Below are 24,557 nucleotides of genomic sequence, written 5' to 3' on the forward strand. Positions count from 1 at the left end.
TTGGAAATGGCACTGATTTTCTTAAGAGATCGACGGTCCTTTTTCACAAATCCTTAGTCACGAATAAACTTTTTTTCTTCTTGTGCTGGAGCTACAGGTGTACTTGTAAGCCAGGTTGGCAATGTGTTATGCAGCAAATTAGGGTCAAATTGGAGGCCATTGATCGTAATGGTTGTGATTGTCATGTATTAACTTTTTTTTTTTTTTTCGGTTTGAATGGCTTATCTGTTTTGGGAAATTTCCCCGTCTGTCGCAAGTGTCTTATCTTTGCATTATGAAGTGCATTAGGGTTTTGTATATTTCTCTTTTACTTTTTATGTTTAAGTGTGTAACACTTCGTATTTTAGTGTATTTTTATTGGAAGGTTATTTTTATTTTATTCAAAAATTATTCTCTTATTTTAAAATTATTGGATTTTTAATTGGGTTATTTTTATGATTTTTAATTTGGTGAAAATTAATTTTTATGTACTTTCTTAATATTTATTTATTGTTGTGCATTTAAATTTCTTTTCTTATTTAATTAATTACTGTGGGATTTAATTATTTCAATTTGACTTTACCATTACGTTTAAATTATTTTATTTAACTTGTGATTTTGAAATCGTTTCGGTTGAATCATTTTTGTGACCCAAGTTATGAGGATTAGATCTCATTTCTTTTCCCTTTATTTTTCTTTCCTCCTTTTCTTTTCTCTTTCTTTTCTTTTCTTCCTTATTTCTCCTTCGGCCCTCTCTCCCGCACGAACTGCTCCCCTTCCCTCTCTCCGTCCGTTTCCTTCTTCACCACCCAGCGCCGCCGTGAGCCGACGGTGGCCGTCACCGCCCAGCCCGTTAGCTTCCCCAGCCGCCGACGACCCTACCCCACCAAGCTCAACTCCATTCGCACTGCCATTAGCCACCACGAGCTCATTGAAGTCGCGGCATTTTTTCCGCCGCTGCGCGCCGTCGCACCACCATTGGCCACCATCTTCTCACCACTTCATCCTCGACCTCTTGGCAACCCATTGGACCCAACCCCACCTCCGATCCGTCACCGGTGAAGCACATTCATCAACATTTCCAATTTGAGTATTTTTGGTCTTCTACCGCTGCCCACGCCGCCACCCACGGCCAACCTTCCCCACCACTAGCTTCACCGACCTCCCTAGGCCCTACCCTATCGATTTTGGGTCTTCGTTTGTCTCCGTTGAAAAGTGGGTATTTGAGACCCACGGCCACAGTGCATTTTACACTGTTACGTTGCTCAGACGTCACTTCTTGCAGCTTCGAGATCCTTCGGAAATTGCTATATTGTACTGTAAGTATTTTCCAAAGAATTCTTGTGAATTTAATGTATTTTTACACTAACAAATTTCACTGTATTTAAACTGTTGATTGGTTTTGCCGGACTGAGTCCGAGGAGTACGGGGGTCGGATGGATTGATGAATGAAGTTGTTTGGTTGTATTTGATTGGGTTGGTTATTGATGGTTGTTGATTAGTGTCGGTACATGTACATTTCATGATTTCATGCATGATCATGTTTGTAAAGGAAACTGGGCTTTCGTGTATTGCATTCATCTTCATGTATTTATGAAAACTGGGTTTTCATGTGAGAATGGAATTTGGGTGCGTGTGTATCACGAACCCAAGCCGAGATGGGGCATTATCTCGGTGGAGCTCCTCTGGTCACTCGGGAGCGTAATATACTGAGTGACGTCCCCTAGATTGTCGCTGAGCGACAATGGGATCGGACAAGAGAGTCATGCCGACTCTGTGATCCTTCTGCTGGCGGGGACTAGAGGATGTCTAGCCACATACGCGCTGGGCGCTGAACTGGGCATCGCTCGTTGCGTAGTGGGTGCTTGGCCACGAAAGCGCTGGTCGCGGAACTGAGCATCGCTACGAAGCCAGGACGTGCGGATGGTCCCTAGGGGAGGCCATGGTGCATATGATAATAATGGATAAATGAACTATTTTCTGGGAAAATAGTGTGTGTTGGATTTTCTGTAAATCATTTTCTGGAAAAATGTTTTACGGATACTTTGGGCCAAATGGGATTTTGGCGTGTGTTGGAAAATTATCATTTTCGGGGAAAATGATGTTTTGAGGAAAATGCATATTTCATCATATGCTTGCATGTTGGTTGCATTAATGCATTTTTATTCCTGAGGATTATTTGGGTTATACTTATCTGCGGTACCATTTTGTGGTAACGCAGATTTTGATGCAGATGTAGATGAGGGTGAGCCTGAGGAGTCGGCTCCGCCCGAGGAGTGATCTGGGATCACTTACTTAGATATTTTATTTTATTGTATTGTATTTTAATTTTGGATGACTGTATAACTACGTTTAAACCTCTGCTGATATTTAAATTGTATTTAAATTATGGTACTTAGTTGACTAATCTGCTGTGTTATTTTGTACACCGTTGCATGTACACACACTTGGCACTTTCGTTGGGATGCGTGATCGTGTTGTCATCATCCCGGCGTCTCGATTCCTGTGTTTCCTTACATGGGGGTCGGGGGCGCCACAGGTGGTATCAGTGCAGTTCGACTTTGGGTAAAACCACATGTCTCATAGGTGCAGTATCAGAAAGTTTTAAAAGTTGTAATTGAAATTATTTTAATTTAAAATATGTGGTTTTTATTTGTTTTATTTAGTTTTTGTACACTACTTGTTTGTTTATTTGTTTTATTTTATGTAAGTTATTTTATTATTTTAATTATTTTATTGTGAACTACTTCATTGGTTTTATTCATTTTGTCGTATGTTATTTTATTTATGGAATTTCATTTTATTTTGTTTTGTTTTGTTTTGTTTTGTTCGAAATTGAAAGGCGGGTTAAGGGTTGTGCTATGACAGGAAGATGGTACGACTGAGAATACCATTGTTAGGCTTGAACATTTGGTGTAGTAGGCCTGAACTCTTGGTTATTGGTTTGTTTTAATATCGAGGCTCGAACATCATGGTCAGGGTGAACTCTTTGGAGTAGGAACTTAAGTTACTGCTAAGGAGGGGAATAGTTTTAAATTGCTTAGGATAATTGAGGTTTTAGGTTCCGTAGAATTTATGTATTGAGTCCTTGGAGTAGGAGGTTGTAAGTTTAGCGAACTTCAAGGTTAGATTTATGAGAAGTTCATCTAAGGTTTGAGGCTTCATAGTTTTTAGGAAATAAGTTTATGGAATTAAGCTGGTAGGTTCAACAAGCAATTGAGAGATTACTTAGATTAGAAGTTTTTGATCTTGCCGACCTTGATAAGCAATTTGATAACATTTGGGGTTTTAGAATTTACAAGTTTTATAGGGTGAATGTTTTAGATTTAAGGTCATTGATCTTCAAGATTTTGGAAAATGATTTTTATCTGGGTTAAGGTTTTAGAGTTGCAGAGTTGAAGGGCTGAATTAAAGTAGAATTGATGAGAGTTGAGTTATTGATATGAGAATTTTTCTTAGGAGAGAATTTCTTTGGAGATGGAAGGTAATGATCTAGTTTGTGTATTTTCTGAGGATTGAAGATGTTGATCTAGTTTGGTTAATGATTGTTTGTAGCTCGTGGTTACAGTGACAAGTTGACGATTTAATCCATATCAATTTTAAGGATAATAGATGGTGCGGATTTAGGAAATGATTCTTGTTGATTTCGAGGATATAGGTCTAGTGATGGAAATGGTAATGATGATCACCTGCATGTTTGGAGGATTATTGGTTTTGGCTAAGGGTGCTTGAGATTGATGTATACTAGTGGTGAGTGTTTATGGATTTCGGAGAGTTCAGGTCCTAGTCTCATTTTGGTTTGGAGGAAGTGACTTTGGTAAGTGTTGAAGAGGAGTTGACACAATAGTAGTAATTCAAGAGACCTTGGCTTTGAGTTCTTGATGAGTTGATTAGAGTGTACATTTGAAGTGGGTTACTCAATGAAATCATGGTTGGGAATAGTTATTGTGATTATTTTTAGGAATTAACTGTGACTTGAGGTTACCTAGGAATTTTAATTTTGAGAATATACTTTTTTTGGAGATTGAGCACCCAGTTGTTTGAATTAAGGACATTGTTATATAACTTGAAGGGAGATTGATGGGATGTCGTTTATGGTGTATGATAAGATCTTGGAAGTTGAAGTTTAGGCATTAGCAATGGATAATATGATCAAGTATGTGGGTTAATAAAGCATTAGGATCCTTGGGTGCTGTGCAATGGCTTTTGGTGGATTAAAGATTTGAGCAATATGGCTTGCTTTGAGGTTTATTAGTGATGTACTATTGAAGGAATCAGTCGTGTTAATACTAGCTTATTGGAGTAGAAATAGGTGGGCGAGTTATCAAGAAGGTTTTGATAATGTTTTGGTGTAGTCTATGGTGGTTCGTAGTGAGTTTAGTCACTGCTAGATTAGATGTTGTTCAGAATGTAGGTGATGAGTTTTTGGGTTTAGGTTGTCAGGTAGAAGTCTCTAGGCGCTTTTATTGGTTTGCCAAGTTGGAATCGAGCCTTTCAAGGTATGCTCCTTATCGTAGATGAGTCGGATGTATTTTGGGTTGAGGTTGCTTATTTTCAATTTGGGATGCTGAGGTTGTTTGATATTGGGTTTCTGTCTACGATCATGGATGTATTTTATGGAATTTGATTTTGATCAAGGCAGTAGAAGTTAATTGAGGAGTTTGAGTTATAACTCTTGGTTTTGGGAAAGAGAGTATTTCTTTTACCAAATTGTGATAAGAGTTTGTGGTTTGTAGGAATGGAGCCACTTTGTACTCGATGATGTTAGTTTCATGAGGACATAAATTTTATGCATGTGGCGAATATCAAAGTGCGCAGCAGAAGCGTAGTATTTTTGTTGTAGTCAGGAGTTTAGATTGTGCTGATTTTGAGGAAGTAGTGGTGACTTGAATTTTGAGAAGATACTTGTAATTGGAGATTAATCATTTGGTTGTGCAAAATTTGTTATTGATAGTTAACTTTGGAAGTGGCTATTAGGTTACCAATAGTAGAATTCAATGGAGGTTTAGAAGTTGGAGCATAGGAGTTGATTGAGGTTGGCACATATTATTGTATGGAGATATTAATCATTGGAATTTATTGGATGTTGTATTAAGGTTCTCAAGGAAATGAGTATGTTGGATATCGCCATGTTTATTGAGAAATGTGCTACGTGCTGTCAAGTTAAGGCTGAGCATCAAAGACCTGCTGATAGACTTCAACCTCTCCCTATTCCAGAGTGGAAGTGGGATGATTTCTATGGATGTTGTAGTGGGTTTGCCGAGGACCCTTGGTGGGAAGAACTCAATTTGGGTGATTGTTGATCGGTTGACCAAGAGTGCCAATTTCTTGTCTATTAATAATACCGACTCTTTGGGTAAGTTGACTCGATTATATGTCAAGGAGATAGTGCGTTTGCATGCAGTACCCAAGAGTATCGTGTCAGATCGGGACCCGTGGTTGACGTCCCATTTTTGGAAGAGCTTGCAGGCAGCTTTAGACACTAAGTTGAAGTTTAGTACTGCATATCACCCTCAAACAGACGGTCAAACAGAGCGTACTATTCAGACTCTGGAGGATATGTTGCGGTCTTGTGTTATGGAATTTCAAGGAAGTTGGGAGAATCATCTGTCGCTTATTGAGTTCTCTTATAATAACAGTTTTCATTCCTCCATTCAGATGGCCTCGTATGAAGCTTTGTATGGAAGGAAGTGTAGATCGCCCTTGTGTTGGGATGAAGTTGGCGAGAGCAAATTGTTTGGGCCTAAGTTAATTCAAGAAATGAAGGATCAAGTTTAGTTTATAAGGACTAAAATGGCAGAAGCGCAAAGTCGCCAGAAGAGTTACACAGATACAAGAAGAAGAGACTTATCCTTTGAAGTAGGTGATTGGGTTTATCTTAAAGTCTCTCCTATGAAAGGCTTTAAGCGCTTTGGTAAGAAAGGAAAGCTTAGTCCGAGATATGTTGGCTCTTTTCAGATCGTAGAGAAAGTTGGGCTTGTTGCTTATAGAGTTGTCTTGCCGGACTATTTTGGGGATGTTCATGATGTGTTTCATGTGTCTTCGTTGAAGAAGAGTTTTGGACAGCAGGAGCCACGTTTTGTTGACCCTGAACGCATTCAACTTCAGCCTAACCTTACTTATGAAGTTGCCCCGACGTAGATCGTGGATCGGAAAGAGCAAAGATTAAGGTCCAAGACAATACCTTTGGTGAAAGTGTCATGGGGCGATCCGTTGGCTCAAGATTTCTCTTGGGAGAGAGAAGCCGACATGAGGGAGCAATATCCGTACTTGTTTGATTGATTGTGACGGTATGTTCTAAGTATGCTCTAGGTTGAATCTTGATCCTGTCTTAGTTTAATGTTTGACCTTGCTAATTTCGAGGACGAAATTTTATTTAAGGGGGGGAGGATGTAACACCCTATATTTTAGTGTATTTTTATTGAAGGATTATTTTTATTTTATTCAAAAATTATTCTCTTGTTTTAAAATTATTGGATTTTTAATTGGGTTATTTTTATAATTTTTAATTTGGTGAAAATTAATTTTTATGTGTTTTCTTAATATTTATTTATTGTTGTGCATTTAAATTGGTTTTCATATTTAATTAATTACTGTGGGATTTAATTATTTCAATTTGACTTTACCATTACGTTTAAATTATTTTATTTAACTTGTGGTTTTGAAATTGTTTCCGTTGGATCATTTTTGTGACCCAAGTTATGAGGATTGGACCTCATTTCTTTTCCCTCTATTTTTCTTTCCTCCTTTTCTTTTCTCTTTCTTTTCTTTTCTTCCTTATTTCTCCTTCGACCTTCTCTCCCGCGCGAACCGCTCCCCCTCCCTCAGTCCGTCCGTTTCCTTCTTCACCACCCAGCGCCGCCGTGAGCCGGCAGTGGCCGTCACCGCCCAGCCCGTTAGCTTCCCCAGCCGTCGGCGACCCTACCCCACCAACCTCAACTCCATTCGTGCCGCCGTTAGCCACCACGAGCCCATTGAAGCCGCGGCATTCTTATGAATTTAATGTATTTTTGCACTAACAAATTTCACTGTATTTAAACTGTTGATTGGTTTTGCCGGACTGAGTCCGAAGAGTACGGGGGTCGGATGGATTGATGAATGAAGTTGTTTGGTTGGATTTGATTGGGTTGGTTATTGATGGTTGTTGATTAGTGTCGGTACATGTACATTTCATGATTTCATGCATGATCATGTTTGTAAAGGAAACTGAGCTTTCGTGTATTGCATTCATCTTCATGTATTTATGAAAACTGGGTTTTCATGTGAGAATGGAATTTGGGTGCGTGTGTATCACGACCCCAAGCCGAGATGTGGCATTATCTCGGTGGAGCTCCTTTGGTCACTCGGGAGCGTAATATACTGAGTGACGTCCCCTGGATTGTCGCCAAGCGACAATGGGATCGGACGAGAGAGTCGTGCCGACTCCGTGGTCCTTCTACTGGCGGGGACTAGAGGATGTCTGGCCACGTACGCGCTGGGCGCGGAACTGGGCATCGCTCGTTGCGTAGTGGGTGCTTGGCCATGAACGCGCTGGGCACGGAACTGAGCATCGCTACGAAGTCAGGACGTGCGGATGGTCCCTAGGGGAGGCCATGGTGCGTATGATAATAATGGATAAATGAACTATTTTCTGGGAAAATAGTGTGTTGGATTTTGTGTAAATCATTTTCCGGGAAAATATTTTACGGATATTTTGGGCCAAATGGGATTTTGGCGTGTGTTTGAAAATTATCATTTTCGGGGAAAATTATGTTTTGAGGAAAATGGATATTTCATCATATGCAAGCATGTTGGTTGCATTAATGCATTTTTATTCCTGAGGATTATTTGGGTTATACTTACATGCGGTACCATTTTTTGGTAACGCAGATTTTGATGCAGATGTAGATGAGGGTGAGCCTGAGGAGTCGGCTCCGCCCGATGAGTGATCTAGGATCACTTGCTTAGATATTTTATTTTATTGTATTGTATTTTAATTTTGGATGACTGTATAACTACGTTTAAACCTCTGCTGATATTTAAATTGTATTTAAATTCTGGTTCTTAGTTGACTAATCCGCTGCGTTGTTTTGTACACCGTTGCATGTACACACACTTGGCACTTTCGTTGGGATGCGTGTCCGTGTTGTCATCATCCTGGCGTCTCGATTCCTGTGTTTCCTTACATGGGGGTTGGGGGTGCCACAAAGTGAGTTTAGTATGGCTGCAAAAGCATGGACCATTCATGAGAGTTTGGATCATTACTTGATCTATAATGCGGCAAAAAGGTATTGTAATGCTAGTTGATTTAGTAGGCTTGCATGACAAAATGTTCACGCACAAAACATTCCTTACTGCCCTCTTGATCATCACACATTGCACAAAATGAAACGACAATGAAAAGAGTACTTATCATCGATCCTCAGTCGCACATGTTAATGAGTTATATAATTTGGAGTACTTTTCGATCCTCAGTCGCAAAGTTTATACCAGTTGCTTAATATATATCTAACATTGATCATGAAGAGTCCATGCACGTGTTTCGAATTGAAGAACCAATTAATATCCTAATTGATAAATCATGGAGCACATCACAAAATAGATTATAATTTTAAGGGATTAAATGTAATTTGCCGAATATTCTTCATGTCATTTTTAAATATAACTTGTCAATTCTCTTGCCACCCATTGATTGTTGTTTGGAGATAATACTTTTAAGGGATTGCAGTCTTTGCGTTGTGGTTTGAATAGAGTTTCAAAGACGGCACCAAGTTGGAGGAATAAGATCTATAGCATCTCTAACATGATGACATTTGATTAGAGTCATTTCAATTTCAGCATTATTGCTTGCATAATTATTAAAAACTTGGCAGGACCTGAAATCAAGAACTTGACCCAATATTCAGATATTATATTCACAAATTTGGGTTTTCCACCATTGAAGATTGCAAGACTCGTTTGGTTTGGTGCTTATTTTCGGCGTACGTGGAGATCATCTCAATAGTGCACCTTCAAACCTAGCCTTTGGTAGTGGTTTGTTTCTAGTGCAAATTAAGGCTTCATTTGGATGCACAAAGCTGTAACACTCGGGCCAGCACTAAGCTATTTTCTAAAATTATTTTGGTTTTATACGTATGGACAACCAGTTGTTTTGTCGAATACTTTATGGGCCGGTTTTTTTTTTTTTTTAAGAAACAAGTTGAAATATTGCAGGGTTTGGTTTGTGACTCAAAATCTAATAGTAGAGTGCCCTTTTATTTATTTATTCTTTTTATTTATTCACTACCAGATTTTTTTTAAAAGTGACTATCCGATCACCCCAAGACCTGCGCCCCTTTTTATTAAACTGGGAAACCTAACGGCTGTTGTTTTCAGAAAATCCCCACCTTTACACGCCTCTTTCTATTAGTCATAAGCATGCACGTATCTAAGATATTTATTCACTCCCTTACACATGCACATCACCTACGGCTCTAGGGTTTTCTTTTTCTACGATTCAATCGCCTTTATATATATATATATACTTTTTGCAAAACACCAAGCTGTAGCACCGTAACTCAGTCTCTTCGCACCATCCGAAAATCAGTCCAAGTCCTCCACCCATGCACGTATGTTAACAGCATGCTTACACTGCGGCTCAGCCTCCATCAAACCCTCCACCAAGTTCCAGCCGCTGCTATTGTCTTCAACCACCACTCCACTGCCGCAAGCTAGCCAGCCCGAGACGCAACTTGTTATTACTACATCAGAAAAGCCAACACCGTGTACACTTAGCCGAACGGAAGCCACCCCGTGTGAGCTTCCCCCTGCACGATGGAAGCCACTGGACGTTGCCCAACCCCATGAGAAACCATAAACCACAGAGAATCAAGAGAAGTCGTTCCCCTGTTTTTTATCCTCAAAACAGGGCCATTGTCTCCACTACGTAAGGCTCCTCTACGGGCTACCCAACCATTAGGAGGGTTGCTGCGTGAATCTGTCGCCACCTCTACCCAGGGCCGTTATCACCAGCTGGAAATCAGTCCTCCACCGCCCAGTGATGTCCAGCGCCACCGTCCGAAGCCTCCATGCACGCCACATGGTACGTAATCTCCCTTTCCGTCTCTCTGTCTCTTGCTCATCCCTTTGTCTCTCTGTGCCCAGCCTCTCTCTCCCGCTCATGTCTCAGCCACCTCGTAGCTGCCCCCCCCCCCCCGGTGAGCCTCCAGCGCACGACCTGGGTCTTCCCTGCAAACAAAGAAATAGAAAGAGGTGTGTTGCCCTATACGTAAGGTTAGCGATGGTTTCCAAACAGGGATATTACCATTTTACCCTTGAGTTATACGCCTAACCATGTCTTTATATATATATATTTTTTTTGGGACGTGATTTCATAAAATTTTAATATTGGCTCTCAACGTTTTTTTAGAAAATTTTGTAATTATATTTTTTTAAACTGAATCTAGTTTTTCTTTATATAGATACAAAATTGTATTTTTACATAAATTTTTATAAGTGATTTAGATTGTTTCTTTCAAAGGTAAGTAAACAATAATGTTGTATTTTTTTTATTATGATCTAGTTTATTAAATTTTTTATGTATAATTTAAAATATTTTGTTATAATTATATTATTTAGAGTTAAATTTTATAATTTGATTTGATAGTAAATTGATTAGATTTTTATATCATAGTCGGAGTTAAATTAAGTGGATATTGATGAATTTAGAAAATGTGCCGATATTTTATGAGTACGTGAAGTTAGGTTTTTGAAGAATTGAAATAGGCTATTTTAGCATCTTAGGCTTAAATATTGAAATATGTGTTCGATTGGAAATTTATGAAAATTACATGGTTATTTTTATAGGTGACGATTAATTATTGTTTGACATTTTGAGAAAAACTCCGAAAAAGCTTAGAAGTCCAGGTAAGCGAGATTCCTATGCTAGATTCTGCATAAAATAAAATGAACGGAGGTGCTTTTAGTGGAAAATGTGCATGTTTTGCTATGAAAAGAAATCTGAAAACAACCTCAGATATTTCTTCTGCATTACTCATGGGATTCTGTTTAAGAAAAAAATATTTTTTGTCATGACTAGTGTAGACATGAGCTTATTTTTGACATTCTGTTTCTGAACTTCGAAAAAGAGAGCGAATATGAAATTTTGTGCATGAATTATGTTGTGATATGATTTTTTTCTGTTATGAAGATTTTGTTCAGTACTCTATTTGGATAAGACGTGATTTCCGAAAACCTTTGTCATGACTCTCTGATTCTAAATTTGATTTTGTTTCTGCTCTGTTCAGTTACGGCCCTGCCATGAGTGATTATAGTGGCATACGGCCCAACCATGCATTACAATAGTGGGTACGGCCCAACCACGGGTAATAATAGTGGATACGGCCTAACCATGGGTTATAGTAGTGGATACGGCCCAACCACGGGTAATAATAGTGGATACGGCCCTGCCACATGTTATAGTAGTGGTCTCTGTTTTGAGTGCACACCTTGGTGACAGAGTGATTTATGTTCTGCTTGGCTATCCGTAGATGCACAACCCTACCACGGGGGTTATATATGGCTTCTGTTCTGATATGATGTTCAGATGAAGATGATGATCATTTATGCTATGCTAAAATATATTTTTGAATGAATTTATTTTAGAATCTTCGCTTTGATATTTTGATAACATGTTCGGCTTCTACACTTTGAAAATGAAAATGTTTTGTTCTGTATTCTAATCTCTGTAAATGCTCATGTTTACACACGGGTATATGTTCTCTGCTTACTGAGTTGTTGATAACTCACCCCTTATCTCCAATCATTTTTTTTTCAGATAATCTTGATGGTTCTACTGGAGTAGGTAGTATTATCGATGTTTGATGTCCGTTGAGGAATAAGTACTCGAGGGTACAAGTTTATTGGAGAGTCTTATTGAGTAGGTTTATGATTTTCAGATTTTGAATAAATGGAGTTGTACTTTTTGGAAATATTGGAGTATTTAAATATGTTATGGAAGTTGATATTTAGATTACAAGAGCTAACTCTCCGGACCTCCGGTAACGGGACGTTACAGATGGTATCAGAAACAGGTTAGAGATCTGCATACTATAAACCTTTGAGGTTTAGATATCTGTGGGTTTAGGAAGAAATTTCAGATTTGAGGTGTAAAATTTTGAAGAATAAGAGATGATTATGTTGATATTTAAGGTTTAGATTTTGCAGACTTTTTGATTGAGTTTTGAGATTTTTAGGTTTAGGGATTTTAGATCCAACAAGTTTACTTTGTGGACTATAGGAGATAATCTTTATAAGATTAATTTAAGGTTTAGATTTTTGAGGTTAGATTCTAAAGATGTAAGGGAGTCTAGAGAAATGAGTATTTCTATATGGTAGGAAAGACTATATGAGTTGATTAAGGAAATGGCTAACAATGGTTAAAACAAGTTCAAGATTTTATTGATTCATTTATTTTAACTTGTTTTTAAATATTTTAGTTGGTATTTAAATTTTTTCTATACATATTTTGTTTTCTTTCCCTAGAACGTTTAACTGAGTTTAAGATCTCAGGATGGCTGCTCGTCGTCGAGTTCGAAACTTTGGAGATTTGAGATTCCTCAGATTTTATGGATTGACTAGGAGGTTTGAGGTTTAGAGATTGTACATACTTTAAAAGTGATTTTGATGAGATTTAAGGTTGTAGAATTATGCAGGCTCCAGGATATGATTTTTGATGATATGTAAGGTTTTAGCACTTGCGGACCTATGGAATGAGTTCTACAAAATCTGAGGTTTTGGATTTTGCATATTTTTTTTAGGAAACAATTTTATATGACATTTGAGATTTTAATTCCAGTAGGCGTACTCGGTGGACTATTGAAAATAATTCTAATAGGTTTTAAGGTTTAGATTTTTGGTTGACTTCGTGGAACGAATTTTGATTTGGAACTGGAGGTTTAGATTTGTGATATTGAAACTTGGTCAATCCGCTCTCTGTTTTAGCCTAACCGAGTAGAGGCGCCTCTCCTACCATGGTGTAGGTTGGTTCTGGGTAGTGGGTTTCCCTGCTACTGTTTCGGGTGGTTTGGCGGGGCGGGGCTGGGTAGCGGCTTTTCTCTGCTACTGTTTTAGGGTGGATTGGCGAGGTGGTGCTGGGTAGTGGTGTCTTTATCGACTGTAGTGTGGGGTGTTTTCTTGCCCTCTCTGAGCGAGATCGCGTCGGGTGTTCTCCGACCAAAGAGGAATGGAGGAAGTTTTGAGTAGCATGCGTGATAAACTATCAATTACGGAGGAGGAATCAACGGAGGTGTTCGTGGACACTGATTTGCTGGGGGATGTGATCACACGGGGAGAGTAATGCTTGATATTAAAGCTGTTCACTGAGCTTCATTACAACTGAGAGGCATTCAAGCAGACTATGAGACGTATTTGGAGACCTGGGAAGTGTATTAAGTTTCGGGATCTCACTCCTGCAATCATGTTTGTAGAATTTGAGGAACAGAACGACAAAGAGAGAGTGATACGGGATGGCCCGTGGACTTTTGACAAACAGTTGGTGCTCACGAAGGAATTTGAAGGACAATTACAGGTTCATGAGATTACTTTCACCGAAGCCTCTTTCTGGTTGAGGGTATATGATCTACCCATGATGGCATCGAATTTGTTTGTGGGAAGACGTATAGGGGAAGCGTTGGGTAGAGTAATCGAAATTGATCTGGAACAAGATGAAATGGCCTGGGGGGAATACATGCGCATTCGAGTTAGCTCGATATCACAAAGCCTCTACTACGGCGAAAGAAAATTATGCTTGGGGCTCAGAGAGAATGTTGGGTGCAGTTTGCTTACGAAAGACTCCCGGATTTCTGCTACCACTGTGGCCGTCTGGGACATGGCCACTGGGATTGTGTGAGTTGGAAAGACTGTAAAGCTACTGACCCCGAGGTCACCTTCCCGTATGGGCAGTGGTTGAGAGCGGCGCCGTCGTCTGGATGGGGTGGTGGACGAAGTCAGTTGAATCAACAGAGTCGTGCGGGTCGTGGTTTGTCAAAGGATAAGGATGTTGCAAGAAATGAGGGCTCAGTTGTGGATTCAGAGGCAGTAAATGCGGAACAACTATATGGCAAACACTGTCCAACAAACGGTGCATTAGGAGTTCAATCCCCAAAAGCAACGAACCTTCAGCAACAACTTCCATCCGATGGGGACGTGGAATTGTGCACGAAAATAGGGGAAGTGCAGGAAACCCATATTCAAGAGGAGCCTAATGGCTTTATGGCTAACGACGTCGTTTTTCATACAACAAGGAAAACTCTGAGCCTTACAAAAGACAAGAACATTTTATCGAGTCAGCCCAGCATTCCAGCCGGTCTTCCAGTAGGGCCCAAAAGCACAGCTTGTCCTCTTGTTGGGCCCAACACAATAAACAGTCCTCCAGTCGGGTCTATGTTGAAACGCCAGGGCCGTAAGTCGAAGCCCAAGTTAGACTTGGCAACTACTGAGATGAGGGATGAGGAATTTTCGGTTAGAAACTCAAAGAGAAGGGACTCACTTTCTCTGGAAGAGGGGGACATTAGAGCTTCGAAGAGACAATCTTTGACCTTACCCCAGGGTTTGGGCGAGGATGTGGTGACATCCGCCGAGAATTATGAGGTGCTTAAGCTGGAATCTTCGTGGGCTTGGGAACCCACGAGGATTGCGCACACTTCTTAATCTTATCAAGAAGGAAGTTCCCGAAATAGTCTTCCTGCAAGAAACAAAGGTTAACTCTAGTTTTATGGCGAGATGTAAGGTCAAGTTGGGTTTTACTGGCTGTTTAACAGTGGATTGTCAAGGTAGCAGTGGCGGATTGGCTCTCTTGTGGAAACCTGAGGTAAATTTACAAATCATAAACTACTCTTCCCATCATATTCATGCTTTGATTAAAGGTGAGGGGCCACATGAGAGGGATTGGGTGTTCTCTGGTATTTATGGTCACTCTGTCACGGCTAGTAGACATGAAACTTGGGGATTATTGCATCATTTGTGTCGTTTAACCAGTTGCCCATGGTTACTTATGGGCGATTTCAATGAGATTTTAGAGCCTAACGAAAAAAGGGGCGGCAATAGGAGATCTGAGGGTCTCATGGAGCATTTTCGAGCAGCTCTAATTGATTGTAATTTGCAAGACCTGGGTTTTAGCCGGGGTCCCTATTTTACTTGGTGTAATGGTAGAGAGGGGGAAGGATGCATATGGGAAAGATTGGATCGATGCTTGGCTTCCCCCGATTGGGTGGAGGCCTTTCCTAATTTTCAGGTGTCTCATGGCTCGGTGTCATACTCAGACCACCTTCCCATCTGGCTTAATACTGAAGGTGTCTCCCAGTATGATAGAAGAAAGAAAATGTTCAGGTTCGAATCAATGTGGGTGGGTCATGAAGAGTGTGAAGCAATAATAAAAGATGTGTGGCAGAATGAAGAGGGTAGAGGGAACATGGTTGCGACCATGAGAAGAGTAAAAGAGTGCAATAGCAAGCTGGATAACTGGAACCGTACTCGTTTTGGTTTGGTCCATAAGAACCTAGCCAAAGCAAAGGACAAATTACAAACCTTGCAGGAGGAAGATCCGAACTGTGTGGAAGCTGAGAACCTAAAGGCTCCCAGGAAGGAGGTCCAACTCTGGTTGGAAAGAGATGAATTATTGTGGAAACAACGGTCGAGAGTTTTGTGGCTACATAGTGGCGATAAGAACTCTAAATATCTTCACTCAAAGGCCTCACAACGGAAAAAAAGGAACTTTATAGTAAAACTGCAAGATTCTGAAGGAAGATGGAGAGAAGGAGCACAAAGAGACAGCTTAATAATTGATTATTTCCAAACACTCTTCTCACCATCCGCAGAAAGGGGTGCATGGGATGTTTTAGAAGGGCTGGAAGGTAGACTTACCCCAGAGTTGAGTTTGGATTTGGAAAGAGAGTTTGTAGCTGAAGAGGTGACCCTTGTTGTGAACCAAATGCACCCTAATAAAGCACCTGGCCCAGATGGTATGTCCCCTCTTTTTTATCAGAAATATTGGCATGTTTTGGGTAATGATATTATTGCAGCAGTTCTTAATGTCTTGAATACTGGTGTTTTTCCTGAGGGCTTTAATCATACTTTGTTAGTCTTAATCCCTAAAAAGAAAACTGCTACACAGGTTTCTGACTTTAGACCTATTAGTTTGTGCAATGTTATGTACAAACTAGTTTCTAAAGTTATTACCAATTAGCTAAAAAGAGTTATTACCAACACAGTTAGCATTTGTGCCGGGGAGATTAATCACGGATAATGTCTTAGTAGCTTATGAATTGGTGCATTTCCTTAAACAGAAAAGAAAGGGGAAGAAGGGTTTTATGTCCTTGAAGCTGGACATGTCCAAGGCTTATGACCGGGTCGAGTGGGATTTCTTAGAAGAGATATTATTGAGGCTGGGAGTTGGTAATAGTTTGGTGGGACTCATTATGAAATGTGTTAGATCAGTCTCATTCTCAATTATGATCAATGGAGTGCCTTCTAATCCCATTATTCCTTCTAGAGGGCTTAGGCAAGGGGACCCTTTGTCCCCTTACCTATTCTTATTCTGTACAGAGGGCTTATTAGTTTGCTAAGACAAGCTGATGTAAACCAAACAGTGACAGGTATTAAGCTGTGTAGGGGAGCCCCTCAGATTAATCATCTACTTTTTGCAGATGATTCAGTCATCTTCTGTAAGGCTGATGTGAGCACATGTACAAATATTCAGCTGCTATTGCAAAAATATGAATTGGCATCAGGTCAACGAATAAATAAAGATAAAACCTCAATATTGTTTAGCAAAAATGTACTCGAACCTATCAAAAGGAGTATCGTATCAATGTGGGGGGGAAGCTCAACACAACACTATGAGAAGTGCCTGGGATTACCTCCGATGGTGGGGAAATCCAAGACTATAGCTTTTGCTGAAATTAGAGGGAGAGTTTGGAAGAAGCTTCAGGGCTGGAAAGAAAGGTTCATGTCCATAGGCGGGAGGGAAATCCTAATCGAAGTTGTTGCTCTCTCAATCCCAGCCTATTCTATGAGTTGCTTCAAGCTGCCAGCAAGTTTGTGTAAGGAATTAGAGAGGATTTTGGCTCAGTTTTGGTGGGGTCAAAGGGCTGAGGAGCGGAAAATTCACTGGTGCAGATGGGGTTAGTTATGTGAACCGAAAAGCAAAGGTGGAATGGGAGAAATTTATCGTGGTTTAATTCTGCTCTACTGGCCAAACAATCATGGAGGGTCTTGAAGAATGAAGATTCCCTTTTACATCAAGTGTATAAAGCTAGGTATTTTCTCCACTGTTCATTCTTTGATTCCAAGTTGGGTTACAACCCATCCTATACATGGAAAGGAATCTGGGAAGCAAGGAAGATCCTATTGAAAGGATGCCAAATGCGAATTGGGAATGAACTCACGGCTAGAATTTGGGAGGACACATGGATACCAGGACATCAAGCTCTAAAGAATGGGATGTCCCTCTGTGAAGGGACTGATATGACAGCAAAGGTTGCGCGCCTCATAGATAGCCACACAGGGTGGTGGGATGTTGAACAGGTCCGAGCTCTCTTCAATCCAATTATTGTTTCTGATATTCTTAAGATAGTGTTAAGCCCTGGTAGATATGAAGATGCATGGTTCTGGCGACATGAGAAGAGTGAAAATTTTAGTGTGAGGAGTGCATACAGATTTATGGCAGCTCTGGAATCTCAAAACTCACCTGAAAACTCTACAAGAAATGAAGATAAGAAATTGTGGAAGGCTTTATGGTAGATGCATATTCCCCATAAGATACGAATCTTTGCGTGGAGGGCTTGCAAAGATGGGCTACCCAGCAAGCATAATCTGCTCAAAAGGAAAATTGTGGTATCTGCTTTGTGCGATTTTTGTGGTTCCCAGAATGAAGATCTCGTCGACGCCGTTATTAACTGTCCTGATGTTATGCCCGCAATAAGTACTTGTCTTCCTACTGATTCTATTAAGGGTACTGCCTAGAAGTTTTTTATCACCGGTGATTTATCAGAACTGGAGAGATTCTTTCTCATTGCTTGGGCTCTCTGATTTAGGCGAAACAAGCTGATTTATGAGAAAGTGAAGGAGAACCCTATAGCTGTTATCCACCATGCTTTAAGCCTTCAAATTCCTACCTCCTTTTTAAGGAATTCCCCAAACTTGCGATCTGCAGTATGCTGGAATGTCCCTCCAACTGGTTTTGTCAAACTCAATGTGGATGGGGCATTGTTCTACGATTATCAAAAGGCAAGTGTGGGGGCTGTGGTTAGGGATGATCATGGTCAAGTCATAATGGCAGTAAGCAAATCTGAACCAGAGGTATCAGAAGCTGAAGCTGTGGAATTAATTGCAATGCTTCGTGGATTACAATTTACTTCTCAACTGGGTTTTTCCAGAATAATTCTAGAAAGTGATTGCCTTATTTTAGTGGAAGGCTTACAAGCAGATGGGGAGTCCTTCTCAGTATCGGGATATCTCATTTCGGAGGTAAAGAGGATGCTTCATCTTTTCCTAGAGGCCAGGGTACAACATGTCCCACGTATGGGGAACCAAGTAGCTCATTGTTTGGCAAGGCATGCTTGGAGAGTAAAAGATGTGGAATTATGGATGCATTCTTTTCCTGATTTTATTGCACAACATGTTTGGTTGGACAATTCTCTAGTGTAATCTTAGAGTTTTATTTGAATGAATGAAGATGTTCTGTTATCAAAAAAAAAAAAAAAAGATTTGTGATATTGATGTTTTAGGGCTACACTAATATTGGTATAATTTCTAAATTTGACTCTTGTGAGTTAAAAATGTATGAACTGGGTAAATGTGGGGTTTAGCTAATTTTACAGCTTCGTGAGTGAGTTACAATGTATTTATGACTTCAAGTTGTTAGAGTGCGTAGTGGAAGCGTGGTGTTGGTGATATTATAGCTTGAGAGTTTGTTTCATTATTTGTATGAGGTTCATGGATTTATGTGGAGAGTTAAAAATTATTTTAGGTTTTGAATTATATTATTGAGGTTTTTATATTAGGTGGAGAATTTGAAATTTATTATTTGGTCGTTAAATGCATTATTGAGGTTTATAGTTTAGACTTGAAATGGCAGTGTGCGTGAACATGTATGGCTAGGAAAATTAAGGGAGAATACGATCAACAATATTGGAGGGTTAGAATTTGGAATATTAATTAGGTCCGACAATACGATTGATGTTTGGTGTAGGTATGGAATGGTTGTAGTGGATAAATATTTAGGCTTTGCTTGTGGTACTAACAAATTTCGAGGATGAAATTTTTTAAGGGACGGAGAATGTAACACCCGGGCTAGCACTAAGCTGTTTTCTAAAATTATTTTGGATTTATACGTATGGAAAACCAATTGTTTTGTCGAATACTTTATGGGCTGGATTTTTTTTTTTTTTAGAAACAAGTTGAAATATTGCAGGGTTTGGTTCATGACTCAAAATCTAATAGTAGAGCACCCTTTTATTTATTTATTCTTTTTAGTTATTCACTACGATATTTTTTTTAAAAGTGGCTACCCGATCACCCCAAAACCCGTGCCCCTTTTTATTAAACTGAGAAACCTAATGGCTGTTGTTTTTAGAAATTCCCCACCTTTACACGCCTCTTTCTGTTAGTCATAAGCATGCACGTATCTAAGATATTTATCCACTCCCTTGCACTTGCACATCACCTACGGCTCTATGGTTTTCTTTTTTTACGATTCAATCACCTTCTTATATATATATATACTTTCTGCAAAACACCAAGCCGTAGCACCCTAACTCAGTCTCTTCGCACCATCCGAAAATCAGCCCAACGCCTCCACCCATGCACGTACGTTCGCAGCATGCTTACACAACAGCTCAGCCTCCATCAAACCCTCCACCAAGTTCCAGCCGCTGCTACCATCTTGAACCACCACTCCACTGTTGCAAGCGTGCCAACCCGAGACGCAACTTGGCATTACTGCATCAGAAAAGCCAACACCGTGTACACTCAGCCGAACAAAAGCCACCCCGTGCGAGCTTCCCCCTGCGCGACAAAAGCCACTGCACGTTGCCCAACCCCATGAGAAACCGTAAACCACCAAGAATCACGAGAAGTCATTCCCCTATTTTTGATCATCAAAACAGAACCATTGTCTCCACTGCGTAAGGCTCCTCTACTGGCTACCCAACCACTAGGAGGGCTACTGCGTGCAGCCGTTCCCACCTCTACCCCGGGTCGCTATCACCCGTTGGAAATCAGTCCTCCACCACCCAGTGATGTCCAGCGCCACCGTCCGAAGCCTTCATGCACGCCACATGGTGCGTAATCTCCAACTCCGTCTCTCGCTCATCCCTCTGTCTCTCTATGTACAGCAGCCGCTCTGTCTTGCTCATGTCTCCCACCTCGAGGTTGCCCCCATGGTGAGCCTCCATCGCACGACCTAAGTCTTCCCTGCAAACAAAGAAATAGAAAGAGCTGCGTTGCCCTATACGTAAGGTTAGGGATGGTTTTCGAACAAGGATATTACCATTTTACCCTCGAATTATACGCCTAAGAATGTCTTTATAAATATTTTTTTTTGGGATGTGATTTCACTAAATTTTATCCTTGGGTCTCAACCTTTTTTTAGAAAATTTGTAATTATATTTCTTTAAACTAAATCTAGTTTTTCTTTATATAGGTACAAAATTGTATTTTTACAGAAATTTTTATAAGTGATTTAGATTGTTTCTTTCAAAGGTGAGTAAACAATCATGTTGTATTGTTTTTATTATGATCTAGTTTATTAAATTTTTGATGTATAATTTAAAATATTTTGTTATAATTATATTATTTAGAGTTAAATTTTATAATTTGATTTTGATAGTAAATAGAATAGTTTTTTATATCATAGTCGGAGTTAAATTAAGTGGATATTGATGAATTTAGAAAATGTGCTGATATTTTAGGATTATATGAAGTTAGGTTTTTGAAGAATTGAAATATGTTATTTTAGCATCTAGGCTTAAATATTGAAATATGTGTTCGATTGGAAATTTATGAGAATTACGTGGTTATTTTTATAGTGGACGATTAATTATTGTTCGACATTTTGAGGAAAACTCCAAAAAAGCTAAGAAGTCCATGTAAATGGGGTTCCTATGCTAGATTTTCCAAAAAATAAAATGAACTGAGATCCTTTTAGTGGAAAATGTGCATGTTTTGCTATGAAAAAAAATCTGAAAACAACCTCAGATATTTATTCCGCATTACTCATGTGATTCTGTTTAAGAAGAAAATATTTTCTATCATGACTGGTGTAGACATGAGCTTATTTTTGACATTCTGTTTCTGAACTTTGAAAAAGAGAGCGAATATGACATTTTGTGCATGACTTATGTTGTGATATGATTTTGTTCTGTTCTGAAGATTTTGTTCAGTACTCTGTTTGGATAAGACGTGATTTTTGAAAACCTTTGGCATGACTCTCTGATTCTGAATTTGATTATGTTTCCGCTCTGTTCAATTATGACCCTGCCACGGGTGATAATAGCGGCATACGGCCCAACCACGGGCTACAATAGTAGATACGGCCCAACCACGGGTAATAATAGTGGATACGGCCCAACCACGGGTTATAGTACTGGATACGGCCCAACCACGGGTAATAATAGTGGATACGGCCTAACCACGGGTAATAATAGTGGATGCGGCCCTGCCACGGGTTATAGTAGTGGTTTCTATTTTGAGTGCACACCTTGGTCACATAGTGATTTATGTTCTGCTTAGCTATCCGTAGATGCACAACCTTATCACGGGGGTTATACATGGTTTCTGTTCTGATATGATGTTCTAATGATGATGATGATCATTTATGTTATGCCAAAAGATATTTTTGAATGAATTTATTTCTGAATCTTTGCTCTGATATTTTGATAACATGTTCGGCTTTCGCACTCTGAAAATGAAAATGTTTTGTTCTGCATTTTGATCTCTGTAAATGCTCATGTTTAGACACTGGTAGTTTAGACACTGGTATATGTTCTCTACTTACTGAGTTGTTGATAACTCAACCCTTATCTCCAATCATTTTTTTCAGATAATCTTGATGGTTCTACTGGAGAGTAAGTGTAGGCAGTGTTATAGATGTTTGATGTTCGCTGAGGAATAAGTACTCGATGGTACAAGTTTATTGGATAGTTTTATTGAGTAGGTTTATGATTTTCAGATTTTGAATAAATGGATTTGTACTTTTTGGAAATATTGGAGTATTTAAATATGTTATGGAAGTTGATATTTAGCTTACAAGAGCTAACTCTTCAGACCTCCGGGAACAAGGCATTACCAAGCAGTTGAGTTCACTTCACTTTTAGGCTACTTTCCTCTTCCAAACACATGTTGGTCATCAAGTGACAGCAGTTCAAACTTTTAACCCATTGATTGGGCCCCACAACTGACAAACCGCTTTCACCTAAATCCATGAGCCGAGTTTCATTCGTAAATTCATTTCCATTGGGCCCCACAACTGACTACTTATTTCCATTTTGCAGGTTCTCCTTGGCTCGCCTAGCTACAGTGCCAAATCTTTTTTTTTTTCCCTTTGCTGCATTTGGAGCCAGATGAGGAAATCATTTTCCTTTTTATTGCAACGTGAACAGTATAAACTACACAACAATCCACAACTCTAAGATCACTCCAACACAAAGTGTTTACTTACTCGTGAAAATGCCCGAGAACTCACAAACTATACTTTCAAATATTTTATTGAATTGAAATAAATTGACTTGAAAGTAAAGTGTGTGTGCGTAAGAAACCAAGAACGAGACTAACTTACCAACGAAAATGAATTTCTCCCGTAATGGTTTTACTAGTTACACGAGAAGCCGAAAACCGAAAGTCCAAGAACTAGAAATCACAAGCCACGGAAACCCAAGAACCGACGAAATGCAAACTCAAACTCACAGCAACAACAAACTGCATAGATGAGGAACATCAAAAATAAATACCAAAAGCAGAATCTGCACACTTCCAGCAAGGGAAACCGAAAATCAAAGGAATGAAGATGAAACTCTTACCAGTCGAAAATGGAGCGATGCGAAGTGATGCCCGTGTGTTGCAGAGGAAAACCAAAATGCAAAAATGGAGAGAAAACAGGGGTGCAGCAGACGACAACTCACTAGAAAACTAGAAGCAACGCAAAACGAAATCAAAGTGGGGAGGTTTAGGGCATGGGATTCGGAATCTCAAAATAACTCTAGCAACAATTAATGAAGAAGAAACCGAAAGAAAAGAAATTGAGAGACGTGGGAGAAAGAAATTTGCGGAAGAAAAAGAAATCGAAAGGAAACTGACTATGCGAGAAGAAAGGGAGAAAGAAACGGAAAGCAGAGGAGAACTCTTACCTCCCTAAACGACACCGTTCGGTGGTCTTACTAAGCACTAAAATGGCTGGGCCATTTTCACGTACGGTCCGGGCCACTTTGATGAAGAAACTGGGCCTTACAAAACTGATCCATATATCAGGAGCTTAAGAGAAAGACTGCCAACTTAAGCATATCAGTAGTTCCATGGTATTCTCTACTATAAAAATAGAGTGGTGATACCTCCTTCATCCCATTTATCAAGGTTGTTAATAGCAGAATTTCACAACACAAAGGTAGGTGCATGTGTAGTTACTATATATTGTAGAACTGTAAGGCAAAGGAGTGTGTTAATGTAAGGCCCCAATGGAAGGCCCAAACCACATGGTCTATACTCCAAAAGGACTAGTCAATGATACAATTGGAGACCCATTAGAACCTTATAAAGAGCAAGAACTTCTCCTTCCCAAGCAATGTGGGATCCCATACACCACCTACCCTTATCCTTATCATATGGGGTATCACAATCTCCCCCCCTTAAATTCCCGACGTCCTCGTCGGGCCTGTCCTTCGTAGGTGGCACGGCTCAAGTCCCACATTTCTGGTTGGGATATGCTCTGATACCATTTGTAACGCCCCAATGGAAGGCCCAAACCACATGGCCTATACTCCAAAAGGACTAGTCAATGATACAATTGGAGCCCCATTAGAACCTTATAAAGAGCAAAAACTTCTCCTTCCCAAGCAATGTGGGATCCCATACACCACCTACCCTTATTCTTATCATATGGGGTATCACAGTTAAGTTGTAATGAATTGTGGTATTCTTCATAGCCGAACTGTGGTGATATTTAATTACTATTTCATTCTATGGATTTCTTGTTGATTCTAGTATAAGGGTGCAGCAATGGACGTGCAGCACAAACTGGTAGTAGAGGAAACATGGGTGACGTTCAACAAGGATGGATAGGTATTAACGGTTGTTCACGTTGGCAGCGAGGGACGGCAGAGATGGGCAGAGAGAGCCAGAGAGAGAGACTGAGATAAAGAGATGGTAGAGGAGAGATGGCTTACCGACAGAGAGAGACGAGGGAAACCCAGAACGGGGGGCGGCGACGTAAGGCATCCATCGGAAAAATAGAAATCGCAGAAGAGAGAAGAAAAAAAAAAGAAGTCGGGGGTTGTAGTGAGCAAGAGGAATTGGGAGAAGAAAAGAATAATGGGCTTAGGGCTTAACCCACAAAAACACCGTTTGCTGCT

General features: G+C 39.9%; 1 protein-coding gene across 1 annotated transcript; it reads left to right on the top strand.

Moving 5' to 3' along the window:
• The first annotated feature begins 14,710 nt into the window (after window positions 1–14,710).
• Window positions 14,711–18,642, top strand: LOC109021580. Its single transcript, XM_019004238.1, has 5 exons — window positions 14,711–16,108; window positions 16,206–16,389; window positions 16,542–16,669; window positions 17,287–17,732; window positions 18,030–18,642. Exons 1-5 carry the CDS (start codon window positions 14,711–14,713, stop codon window positions 18,640–18,642), a joined length of 2,769 nt encoding a protein of 922 aa, XP_018859783.1.
• Window positions 18,643–24,557: the final 5,915 nt, after the last annotated feature.

The sequence above is a fragment of the Juglans regia genome, chromosome 6 (assembly GCF_001411555.2).
Source record: "Juglans regia cultivar Chandler chromosome 6, Walnut 2.0, whole genome shotgun sequence".
In the NCBI taxonomy this organism is placed as follows: Eukaryota; Viridiplantae; Streptophyta; class Magnoliopsida; order Fagales; family Juglandaceae; genus Juglans; species Juglans regia.